Genomic DNA, 13,281 nt, shown 5'->3' on the forward strand with positions numbered 1-13,281 from the left:
CTTCTTCATACATCGAGGTGCACTTATGGAAATAAAAAATTCACATAGCCTTTGAAAAAATTATAAATTTTGTAATAATTTAACTCTAATTTATATCATATAAAATATATTGTAAACGTAAAATAAAACGAGAAATTTATTTATATTTTAAGACTTAATGAAAGGATATCAGAATTTTAAAGATCATGTGAAAATATATTAAATATATAGAAAAAAGAGAGTTCATTTTGGACAATTTCAGCAATTTATATAATAAAAAATGTAGAATTTGATAGAGGGACACCAAAATTAGTAATTAAACAAAACTTTTAAAATGTATAGAATACCTAATCCCAAAGAAAAGAGATTTCGTAACTTTGTGATGTTAATATATTTTTTTTCTTTCCAAAATTTGATATAAAATCAAGATTTTAGCAAATAGGGATCCTAAAAAATGAAAAATATAAGACTCCATTCACAGTACCATTTGATCAATATAAATGAAATATAAGAAAATAATAAATGATATTTCAAACCTTATTCTCAAATTACAATTATTTGACATTGATGTTTCTGAAAATATGAAAAAATACTTCAGCAGTAGTTTAATAGTCTCTTTAAGTCCAAAATAGTTTATTTCAGCAAAAGTAAAGTCATAATATCACCCAAGGCCGTCCATTTATCTCCAAAAACCCTGGGTAATTTGATACATCTAAACTATACGCAACATCCTCAACAGACATATATAAACTGCGGTTTTAACTGTATCTGCATTTGCAATTCAGTTTTTGTTTTTGAACAAGAAGTACCTTTCACTTTACAAGCATCGAGATTCGATTAAATTTGAACAATCAACTCCGTAATCAACAACGCAGCCGAATTTGCTAGCACATATAGTTCCTTCACTCCAAGCAAAACCTAGAAAAATAAGTTATAATAATTAATAACAAATAACTAAATCATCTAAATATATTTTAAAAACTCATAACCAAACCCATTCAAATTAAAATAAAATACTATATAATTCAGTCCTTAAACAAGCAAGCATTATGTATTATTCCACTCCACATTGGCAAATGAAACTGATTACTGTTTTGGGATGTACATGTGCACCTTTGACATGATTCCATTGGCGATCATCAGATTTTGCAACTTCTCAGTAGATACTAATCATAAGGAAACAGAATTTCCACAATGACTACAAATCACACCACCGCACCAGTATCATTTGAGAATATAAATTCTTGTGCCCAAAAATTGGGTGTTTGCTGAAATAATTTCAGATAACTACCAGGAAAAGAAAATAATGACTATGTCTGTTATCCAAAATACCATCAGCAAGAATTGAGGAGGAATGACTTTGACCCTACGTCAAGCTCCACTCTGTGCAGAGAAGTGAGGTGCTCGGCCAAGTGGTATTATTAGATCCTTCATAACCTCATATTCTTCCATACTTATCTGGGCACCATCCAGCACCTATGCAACCAGCAAAGATAGCCGAGTGAGAATCACAACAATGAAGCTTTTACCACCAAATTTATGGAATTAAATCTAAAAACTGTATCTAGCTAGGGAAAAGAACCAATCAACTCATTTTTTATGCTTTACAAAGTATTGACTCGGTGATCTCTTGAACATGTTCAGCAACAGCAGTTAGTTAAATCTATTGAACAAAGCATCGAAGGAGACACAATACAAGAGACGACCATTTTCCAGCAATATATATAAAGAGTAAAAAAAGGGAAGTCACAAATATTTCTAGTTGATAAATTCGCAAGCAATTAGCAAAGTGAACCATGCCAGATACAAATGCAAAACAACTGGCTGAAGATGCTAAACAGCCCAAAAACAGATTACCACAGTAAACAAAGATTATAAATCAAAAGAAGGATTCCATCTTTTTAAGTCTATTGGTAATTGGAATCTGCTTCTCATGTGTCACCAGATAGCACAAAATTAAGCTTTAGCAAACAGAAGACTGAATTTTTCAAGAATTACACATAATTTTACACCGAAAAATATCAATAGGCTGCATTTACAATCCCAACACCTCACCTTGTGAAGAAGCATCCTCCCATTAGTCATGTGTGGAGTGAGGGCTGGTATTCTACAAACTGAAAGGGCGTCAATTAATAGAAGAACAATTACTTGCCACTGTTTCATTCTGAATGCTGGAAGTGCTTCCACAAAAGACATTGTATCTAGCAGGCGGCCCTGTATAGAAGTACATTTAAAGAACATTCACAAGCAAACTCAAGACTATGAGAATGCAAAGAATCTTTTGGTAACAAGAGCTTTTATGAATAAGCATAAGCAATAAGTTATAGCCAGAAAATTGGTTTTACAACTACAATGAAACTCGGAAATAAAACAGTTCAGCATCCTCAAGGTCCTAAACAGAATTATCATAAAACTTCTCAATATGATTAACCAGTTCACAATTATTGGTTCAGAATTAGTACCATTCCCTGCTCCAAAGTAGATATCGGTATAGGCAGTCTGAGAGCAGTAACAATAGCAGGTAAAGCACGAGAAATACAACCAGCAAGAGTTTCTTTAATTTCAGAAGAACGACCATCTCGTAAGACAATCTTCTGCGGATACTCCCTCCCATTAACTGAGAGGTACTCTTCATGGAAAGTTTCATCTCTCCCATATATATAAGCCAAAGAAGATGATGTTATCCATTCAAAAAGCGCATTCCACATTGTTGCAAAAGTTGACAGCTGATGGACATAAAAAAGAATAGGAGAAGCAATCAACAAAAGTAGAAAATGCAGAAATCATATGGCACTCTTGTCCATCTATAAGACTTACAGTTAAACTGAAACCCTCAGGGGGAGCATCAAACCATGAGTCCTCTGGGTCAAAAAAATCAGAGCGTGGAATCCCAGGTTTTGTTGGCCACTTTACAGGGCCTTCTTCTGGTTCAGGTTCTGCTTCAAGTGTATCAATATTCTCCACTTTCTCCTCCTCATCCGCCTCAAGTGGATGTGGCAATATGATCAGCCCAGCTTCAGAAACTGTACATAAAATAGGGTCATGAACAAACTTAGGCTTCTGCATACATCATTACAACTTTGAATCCACATATAATTCAATGAATGAGCACACACACAAAAAAAAACATACCAGCATCATTGACATCAGAATCTCCAGATGCCACAGCTGCTGCTGCCTCGCTCAAAGCCATAGCACAAGCTTCTGCGGATGCAAATCGTAACCTATTATCATCATCATCACCATCTTCTGCTCTGCCAAGATTTTCAGAATCTCCTTTCTGTGCATCCATTTCTTTGACTTCACAAAGACTCCCTTTCCGAGCACCATCAACATTTTTTTTATCAGCCCAAGTAACTGAGCGATTAAGTTTCTTTGCTCCAGCAGATTTAAGAGAGGATTTAAGCACAACCTCACTTGATGCCACGGCCTTGTCAGAATGGGTTTCCTTCTCTGCTTCAGCATTAATTGTATCCAAACCACTCTGATCGACACATTTAGTTGAAGGCATTTCTACAATGCCAGAATCCTCTTTCGTCAAAGCAGAGGAGGATTCTGATCTCATACATTTTTCTTCGAAGTCTTTACAAACTCCTTTCCCTTCTGTTTTTTTCAATTTCGAACCAGAAGAACCCTGTCTTGACCCCGGGGGTGTCTTGGAAACAGTATATTCATCATTCATGATTATTTCACTAGTAAAGTCCATCTCATTAATCACATCTTTCATACTACACGGCTTCGTTCTTTGACTCTGTCTAAGACTACCGGGATTCTTAGAAGTGGTATATTCATTGTTCATAATTACGGCACTAGTAAAATCTAAATATTCATTGTTCATAATTACGGCACTAGTAAAATCTATCTCATTATTGACAAAATAATCTCCTTTGATATCACCCAGCTTGGAACTGCTAGAATCAAACACTGCAAATAAATAAAAAAAAGCATTAGTTAAACTAAAAAAAACCAAGTTTCTCTCCAAATAAAACTTGAATAATTGGGGGAAATCTAACCTCCATTTTTGCTGTTCTTAGAAGATGAAGGCTTAGAAACCAATTCTCTTTGTGGAACATAGCCTTCAATGGCATTGGAAGGACCCACCGAAGAAACTTCCCCAGCTTTTATTTCCTCATTTTCTTTAATCTTCAAATTCGAAAACCCTAAATCCCCATTCTTCCCCAAATCCTCATCGTTCAAATCCACGTCATCAAACAAACTCAAAATCGCATTAAGTTTCGCATGATTCAAAACGGAACACCTCTCTTCTTGTAAACTCCCAGCGAAAGCTCGGCTATTAATCAGGCAATCGGCGGAGCAAAAGCGGCTGGTTTCTTGTAAATCGTAAACTCGGTGCTCTTTCAAAGAGATTCGATAACGGCCTCTTCGACGGGGTTCGGAAGGTAAAGGGTTTTGGCAGAGAGGGTAACCGCAAGTGCTGGAAATCGACCTCTCGGTTACGACATCCTCATAGTCGCTTCGAGAAATTAAGGAACCAGAGGAGATTAGTTGTTTCTCGACTCGTATTCCGTCAAGGAGATGGAGTTGAATCTTGTGTACTGCTTCTGAAACTGAGATTGACTGATCTTTCGCCATTGATGATGAACCTTTATTCATTTTTGGAAAATTTTAATTTCTTTTCTCTTGCAAAGTTCTCACTTCTCGCCTCACCAGTAACTATATTTGGAGCGAGGTTCTAGAGCTGCAGTCGGTTTTCGCTTTTCGATTTAAAATAAATAAATAAATTACATAAATGGTAGCTTGACTATTAGAAAATTTCTTGTTAGCTCACTCAATTTTAAAAACATACAAAATGGTCACTCAACTTGTAGGTTTTTTTAATCCAAAACCGTTAAAATACTAATAGTAATGACATGAATTTTTTAACGATTAAAATTTTCCAAATAATTTCCATGTTATTTTATAATTGAAGTTAAAAAACTATTTTTAAACCCAAGACATCCCGTTTTCAGTCATCTTCAGCCTCACATCCCCGTCATTATTTGGCAATCTGAAGTTGAGGAGTTAAACTTTCGAAGGGATGATGATGATGATGGTGATGGAGCAGAGGCAAAAAGTGAAAATGGCAGTAGATGTGGGGGAATTGGTGTTGAAGAGTTGGTGAAAGAGCTTAAAGCAATAAAGACATCACTCCTTTTCCAGATTAAAAATGGCTTCACTAACCCTTTTAAATCAGTTGGAAGTTGACTTGTTACACTGCTCAAAGGTCGAGCCAAACCTACACAACAACATTATAATCACCTTGTTACTGCTTCAGGTTCACCTTCCTCTCTTCAACTTTCTGAGTTCCTACATTTGGGATCCAGCGGTGAAGGACATTGACTTAGTCTTTCAAAGTTTTACCAATAATAGTTTTTGTTTATGGGTAAGTACACCGGAAGTCACTTAAGATTAAAATAACATTTCAATCACTAAACTTTGAAAAGTATTGAAATGTTACAACTCAATCACTCAACTTTGACTAAAATAACAAAACAGTCACTAACAGGCATTTTCTGTTACAAACGTAATGGAGAGCTAAGGTGGCCCATTAACTAGCCACGTTGGACGTTAACTAGCTACGGTAGATTTAAAACCCTAGCTTCTAGAAGAAGAAGAAGCAGAAGAGAAGAAAAAGAATAAAAAGAATAATAAGAGAAGAAATGGATATACCCATTTCGATTTCGGTTTGCTACTCTGGAAACCCAGCTTGTAACACCCCCAACTCGACCTAGGAGTTTCGGTTAAGTCAAATGTGTTACATTTGATCATTGATGTGATCCTGTAAAGCTATTCTTTTGTTGGTGTTAATTTGTATGGAAATCACTTTTTTTTTAGGAAAAACATTCATTCATTAAATTGGGTTTACTTAGTAATTCAATTGCAGTAATATTGATGTGAAGATTTGAAATTGAATTTAGGTTTTTAAGAAAAGATTTATCAAAACTTTGAGTCTCTTGAGAAACATCGGAAAAACATTTAATAAAAATATTAGTTTTCTAAACCAAATAGCATGCAATTATCAGAGTATTAATAAGTATCATGTTTTAATCATAAATAAGCTAAACAATCTCAAACCTAAGATATAAAAGTAAGAAACAATTAATAATTACAACCCAAAAATAAACGAATAAGGGAACTTTAATGGGAATAATAATAAGTAAAATGAGATGCTAGTTCGAGGTTTCTCCAATACCATTTCGTGTTCTAGTTTTCAACTTTACCTAAAAGGTAAGAAAAAAGGGGGAGTGAGCTTATAACAACTCAATGTGAGTCTAATTTATAAATCATCATAAATAATCGTGCAAACAATAAAGTATTGGACATAGCAATTTAAGCATGACACAAGAACCGTTTGGTAAATCCATGCACGTACAGATTATACTCATGATGCAATGCAATTATACTTTTAAATTTCCCACCTCTCCATCCTATTCGCCCTTGAGCATTACTCGACACTCCAAAACACATATAAATAACTAACCATCCTGAATTTCCTGGTGAAGATGATCGTTCGCTTGTTATCTGTAACGATGACTTTTACTATAATAACTTACCATTTCGATTGTCCGGTTTTGATGACTTTTTAAAATATCATCCCGGTTTATTCGATCTTGATGACATTGCCGCCTACTTTGTGCAATACTGACTTTCGGTGTGGACTTAATTTTCCACTTTCTCCTGTGGAACTCCTCTGTCCTCCATACCCAATTTCATGTACTTTATCATATTATGCTAATTATCATCAATCGACGCTACATTCAAAATTTCATACTATTATTTAATGACATGTATTCATGCATTCATTCACACCAATTTCACATATATAGTTAATTTATGCGCACTAAAAACAGTTTCACATATACAATATATTCATGTGAATTTAAGAGGCCTAGTTTGACTAACACATACATTCAGGTTCACAAGTAGGGTTCGCACCTACAAGGTCCGTACATATGAGTTCGCACCTAGGGCTTCACACATATGGTTTGCATATACACAGATAGGGTTTACATATACACAAATATGTGGTTAGCATAATAAACATGTAAGGTTCCTATAATGGAACAGTTAGGGTTCGCTACTACAATATGAAGGTTTTGCATGTACACATATATAGGGTTTGCATAATAACATGTATAAGGTTTGCATATACACACGTATATATAAAGAGTTTGCATAGATAAACATGCAGGGTTCGCATATACACATATATAGGGTTCGCATCATAAACATTTTTGGTTTGCATATTTAACAGTTAGGGTTTGCATGTATATTCCTTCTAAGGTTCGCATAAATATATCAATAGATCACATACTGAACCTTATAAGGTTCTGCATATGGGGTTCGCTTATGGGGGTTTGCCTATACAGATTACTTTCATTCTAAAACTTCAGTTAGTCATACACAATGATTTAAGTTTAGATCCCACACCAGTTTTGAAAACCCAAAAACCTTATTTGGAAGAGGATATCGACGATCTACCGCGAGGAGAGGGATGATTTTGAAAATTTTTAAAATCCTCGATTGAAAATTGGTTTGGCAATGAAAGAGAAAAGGAAGAGTTTTGTGAGTTTTTTTCTCTTGAAAAATTCTAATTAAAAATTCTAGGGTTTGAAAAGATGAGTTATTTATAAAAATTTCTTTCCCTAATTGAAATAGGCTTAGGAATTATTTTAAAATTAAGGTTGATATAAATTAAAGACTACATTAAAAAATAGTTTTTTTGGACTGGGCTAGTGTGAAAATTCGGTACTTTTGGGGGGTAAAAATGAGAAAATAAAATATTTTGATTGAAAGCTGCACAAAGGGTTTTAAACTTAAGACCTATGGGTAAGGTAAGACTTTACCACTAAACCAACAAGCTCATTCTTATCAATTTTCTTATCAAAATTATTTTTAAGGCATTTTAAATTCGCTTACCCTATGTTTTAAAAAAAATAAAAATCTAAATTTAATTCCTATTTCTTCTAGGCCTAATTTTGGGATGTGACACACATCATACAAAGGACGAAACTCAACTCATAGATCGCAATTGGAGCAAGAAGCTTCCTCAAAGATTTGTTGACCAGTTTTTTTATAGTTCCAATTAATGTTGTCGAAATCCAATGTCGTCAAAGTTGAGGATTTAGCTGGGACAAGAAACGAATCATCCAACATCACTATCGTCGTCCCAACATCGCGAAAAGGATCAAAAGTAAAGGGAGAGTTAAGTTTAGAAAGCGTGCACAAGCCAAGTCGACAGATCAAAAGGATTACAATAAACAATTTCAGAAGCAAGGTGATTACCTTGCAAATATACGAGCTTAATAAAATGATACAACCTTGTGAGGCAACCTGTATGACATGCAACATTAGGATTGAGGATGTTGATCACATATCATTAGATTGATCATTAGCTAAAGCAACTTGGTTTGGTGGTGATCTGGGATTGAACATAAATTATATTAAAAGTAGAAGTATGAAACACTTTATTCTTTATTTGTAACGATGAGAACTCAAAAATGCAACGAGCTGCCAAAATTGTTGCTATCTTATAAATATTTAGTTGTAAAGAAATAAGGTCCATTTTGAAGATAGGTTGGTTGACCCAAATTAGACACTTTATAGTGCAAAGAATATGATCTTTTTATGGGTTAACAACTTCACCAAAGATCTAAAAAGGAAGTTTGTCATATTTACCTCAAAGTTGTGGTCTATAGCTTAGTTACCGTGGTTGGAGAAAAGGAATGGTAGGATTTGACGTTGCTTTTCTCTTGGTCGATTGGCATGGGTAGATGTACTACGCAATATTGCAATACATCATAGGTTATGGATATAATCAACTCTAAACATTATATCCTCAAGGAAGCCTTATGTTCATGTTAATTTATGCATGTGACAAGATAGAAAACTTCTAGAGTTGGTCCAGAAAGAAACAAAATATTGGTATTGGAGATACAAGCCATAGATGAGGAGGTTATATGTAGTTCAAGAATTATAAAATAAAATAAATGTACGGGCCTGGGCCAAATGAGAAAATATCATTAGTAGTCCCTCACAAAGTGTTAATATTTCATTTTAAGTCATTTAATCATAAAAGTAACAAAAATTTTGTAATTTTTACCTCTACTAAAAATTAATTACATAATCTAAGTACTTTTAAAATAAATTTTTAGCTTTGACCCCCACAAAATTTTAGAATTTTATCTCAACTCCATTAAATAAAATTTCTCACTTCAACCCTAAATGTGCACCTTAACTATAGTGTTAACTGCGAACTCTAATCCTACTAGAGCTCTAGTGAAAATCACCATAAAAATTCATTGAATAGTGAATACTAATAGCGAATGGTGATATAAAGAAAATTTAGTGAACAGAGTATGCTTTTTTTGGGGGGTGGGCAATTGGAACATTCATTCATTATCATAAAAACAAAATTGTAGCAATGGTAACAATTCCCTAAGAGGTTGAATAAACCAACTACACAGGAAAAAGAAACGTACACATTTTGTTTTTTGTGCTACCTAATCGGCAACGCGATTACAAAAAGTACGATGGATTTTAGAAACCAAACAATGGCTGCGTTTGAAACCAAACACTAATTGGATATTAAACAACAATGGCTGCATTTTGAAACCAAACACTAATTCGATTTTAGAATAATTACTTTGCTTTTGAAAATGTATCATAGTTGTGGGGATAGCTTAGTTGGGAAAGCGTCAGATTGAAGATTTAAAGGTTGCGTGTTTAACCCACACTCACCATAAATGTTTTAAAATTTTTGTACTACTTCATTCTAGGCTCTCTGTTGATAGGCTTTTTGTGTTGTTTCATTCTAGGTTCTCTTTTGATGGGTTTTCCAGACGGTACCACCAAAATTGATCAAAGCATACATGACTACCCTCTATCGTTCACCGCAATTCTTTCAATCTCTCTTTTCTCTCCAACTTCAATAATTTTTTTGGGGATAATGGCATATTTGGCACCTGAGCTTTATCAAATCATCTAATGTGGTACTTATACACTTTCACAATGTCTATTTTGATACCTATACTTTTATGTTGTTTATCAATGTGATACCTTTAACTAACTATGTTAATCTCATGTGCCTCAATCATAAGGTATAAAAAATTTTTTAAAAAAATAAATGGTCAAAGTTAAAATTTAATTCCAACCATAAATAAATGGCAAAATTAAAAGAATCAAATAAATCAAAATTATAACAAAATTAACATTTAATGTATAAAAATGTTTAAAATTTCGTAGAATTCCTATATTCGATATTAATATTTCAAATCAATTATTCAATCCTTCACAGTTCTTGACGAATCATTCGTGAATATCGTTGAATCTTGATAAATTTTAGAAAACAAACCCTAAATCGTGTACAAATATTGTTTGAAGGACCCGTTACAGGTGCAACGGACTAGATTTGAACGTAAGAGACGTCGCTTGGAATCCCAATGAAAGGTATGTGTTCTTTTACAGGTGAATCAAGATAAAACCGAGTCTAGGTTAGGGCCACACAATCTGCCACACGAGCCCTCACAGGGACATGTTCCCGCTAAGACCCTAGGTTTTGCGATTCTCACACTGCCTACGACCCTCCACACAACTTGCTACACGATCGTGTCTCCCTTGTAGGTTGATTTTACAATTTTCATACGGCTTCAATTTGTTACGCTGCCCAACCACACGGTCGTGTATCCCCTCCACGATCCGGTCATACGACCATGTGTCCTATATTTTTTAGATTTTACAATTTTTTCCCCTGCTTTACAAATTTTACAATTTTGCCCAGAACTTTATGATCTATTCAATTTAGTCTCTAATTGATTTCTGAACTGGTTTAGTATATAATATTATTCAATTAAGTCCCTGATACTATGAATTATGTTAAAATCCATGAATTGATTGATCGTATTAATATGATGATTATATAATTACATGAATTGTGAACAATACATATTGTTATTGCTTTGGTGTTTGTGATTGTACGTATAGCATGCTTTATAACACCGTTAAATCGAACACTTAATAAGCATGACTTTTGCCACTGAGTTGAACTATTATAAACGTATTAATTGCTACTGTATTGAACTGTTATAAGCATATTGATTGCTACTGTATTGTTCTATTAAAAGCATAATTAAATACTATCGTATTAATCTATTTGAGCTTGCCTAATTGCATTGCATGGAGTGGAACTATATGCACGGAGGAAGTGTTAGCAGCTTGTCTACACTGTTTAGTGGTTTATCCACACTGTATTGGGAGCTTTAATTTGCAAATTTGTTGAGCATCCACAACCTACTAACAGCTTGTCTGCAAAAACTTTTTATTAAAAAAAAACATGGTGGTTCATCCACCTATTTTATTATTAGTGTTTTATCCACACCGTACTAACAGCTCATCTGCAACGTTAGTGGTTCATCCACACCGTAGTGTAAAGGTAGAGGAGTTTTGGGGAACTCCTACTATGGTGTGTAACGTAATTAGGTAGGACCTATTCTGATTAATTAAAATTGCATTCATAAGACATACATGGCTTTGAACATTGAGATAATATGTTGATGATTGTTTTGATTTAGCGATATTTTGTATTGTTAATTAATTGTGATTTATTCTACGAATTAATATTTTGTATATTTTGTCTACTGCTTGCACCGGTTTTCTTGTGATTGAACTCACACTGAGCTTCATAGCTTACTCCCCTTTTATTTCCATCTTTACAGATAACCCACAAGGTTAGTATACAGCACGACATACAAAGGGCTCGAAAATGTTTTATTTTAATGAGAGTATCATTAGGTTTTTTTTTATAATTTTGGTTATTTCAAAACTATATTATTATTTATTTTGTGGCATGAAACTCATATTTAAGGTTTATTTAGCATGCATAACATTTAACTTAATTATAAAATATGGTTTTTATTTAATTAAGGATGACATATAGATTTATTAAAAACAAGTAAAAATCACTTTTCTGTTGCTAGATTAAAATTAAAAATTGTTAGTAATAAATAAATATAAAATTAACTAAGTTTTTCTTAAAGAAGTCACACTTACACAGAAAAGTTAAACTAAAATGTTTTTTATAACTCGCCAGGTTTTTTTTTAAATGGACTAAATTATCTTCTAAAGTAAATTAATGTTTTAATTTGACTATTTTATAAACTCCGATCATACTAGACTATCTTGATGGCTGATGTAATCTCACAAATTCGAGCCTAATGCCTAGACCGAATTGGGGAGGGTACAATTCAAGTTTGCTTCATATAAAGCATAAATTTTATATAAATATTTTTTATTAGAAAAAGTGTGTATAACATAACTAAGAAGTGTTTATTATATATAAAGTTAAGGTTATATAATATATAAGAATTTTATAATAATATTTTTTCTTTATTTGTATGTAATATTTTTGGTTATATGATATGCATATAAATTTTATTTATTTGAATTATTTTCTAGAATATATATATAAGACATGAGTTTGGGAAGAATTTTAAATTTGATAAAAAAAATTATTATTTATTATATTATTAATTTGAAATTTGAATAATTTTATTTTATTATTAAATTTTGAATATTGAAAAATATTTATTATATTTAAGCTTAAGGTGAAAAAAAGTCTTTGGTGAAAAAAAGTCTTTAGTGAAAAAAATTCAATTAAGCCCTTAAAAAATGCATTCAATTGAACTCTCAATGAGAAAAAAATCACTAGGCCCTTCCTATAATAGATACTGTCATCAATTGATTTGACTGTTAATAAACGCTTATGCAGTTGACAAAATCAATTAGAAGCTAACACGTGAATGCCACCTAGACAAATATGCTAACATGGCATGAGACATACCATATATTAAAAAAAATCCTAAAATGTATAACAAAAAATACTAAAAATGCACATCTAGAATGAAATAATTGGACAAATGAACGTCCAAACTTATTTGAATTTGGATACCTATTTGTCCATTTCATTCTAGATGTAGTTCATAATATTATAAAAAAATATTAAATAATTGTAAAAAATTATAAAATAATAAAAATTATCGATAATTAATAAAAATTCTTACAAACTTCAAAACTATAAAATTTTAAAATATACACAAATTTATAAAGATTATTATTTGGTATGGTAACATAAAAGTCTTAAAATATACGAAATATTTTGTTACTGTAATTTCTCTTCTCCCAATCTTGACTGCTAATCAATAATGGCTGCCTTGTGAAACCAAACACTATTTGGATTTTAGAATAATTCCTTTGTTTTTGAAAATGTGTCAAAATTGTGGGGATAGCTCAGTTGGGAGAGCATTA

The 13,281-nt window shown here is 32.7% G+C and overlaps 1 protein-coding gene across 3 annotated transcripts; it reads right to left on the bottom strand.

The window, feature by feature from the left end:
* Positions 1 to 487: 487 nt before the first annotated feature.
* On the bottom strand, positions 488 to 4,693 carry LOC107909283 (putative RNA polymerase II subunit B1 CTD phosphatase RPAP2 homolog). 3 transcript variants are annotated; one of them, XR_001687208.2, is made up of 7 exons: positions 3,993 to 4,682; positions 3,112 to 3,903; positions 2,797 to 3,002; positions 2,442 to 2,705; positions 2,035 to 2,193; positions 1,093 to 1,455; positions 488 to 897 (listed from the first exon to the last, which is right to left on the bottom strand). XR_001687208.2 is itself a non-coding variant. In XM_016836757.2 (7 exons), the coding sequence occupies exons 1-6, from the start codon at positions 4,591 to 4,593 to the stop codon at positions 1,351 to 1,353; spliced, it is 2,127 nt and encodes a 708-aa protein (XP_016692246.2). In that variant the 5' UTR covers positions 4,594 to 4,693; the 3' UTR covers positions 488 to 897; positions 1,312 to 1,350. The 3 variants fall into 3 exon arrangements, 1 of the variants encoding a protein (XP_016692246.2); XR_001687209.2 differs by having other exon boundaries at positions 1,085 to 1,455; positions 3,993 to 4,674; XM_016836757.2 differs by having other exon boundaries at positions 1,312 to 1,455; positions 3,993 to 4,693.
* Positions 4,694 to 13,281: the final 8,588 nt, after the last annotated feature.

This window comes from Gossypium hirsutum, chromosome D02, assembly GCF_007990345.1.
Source record: "Gossypium hirsutum isolate 1008001.06 chromosome D02, Gossypium_hirsutum_v2.1, whole genome shotgun sequence".
Lineage (NCBI taxonomy): Eukaryota > Viridiplantae > Streptophyta > Magnoliopsida > Malvales > Malvaceae > Gossypium > Gossypium hirsutum.

Coding starts and splice junctions, on each gene's coding strand:
- LOC107909283 (XM_016836757.2), bottom strand. CDS start 4,593: ATGAATAAAGGTTCATCATCAATGGCGAAAGATCAGTCAATCTCAGTT. Junction 3,003..3,111: donor TTCTGATGTCAATGATGCTG/GTATGTTTTTTT, acceptor TTTTATGTACAG/TTTCTGAAGCTGGGCTGATC. Junction 1,456..2,034: donor GGAGGATGCTTCTTCACAAG/GTGAGGTGTTGG, acceptor CTGGTTGCATAG/GTGCTGGATGGTGCCCAGAT.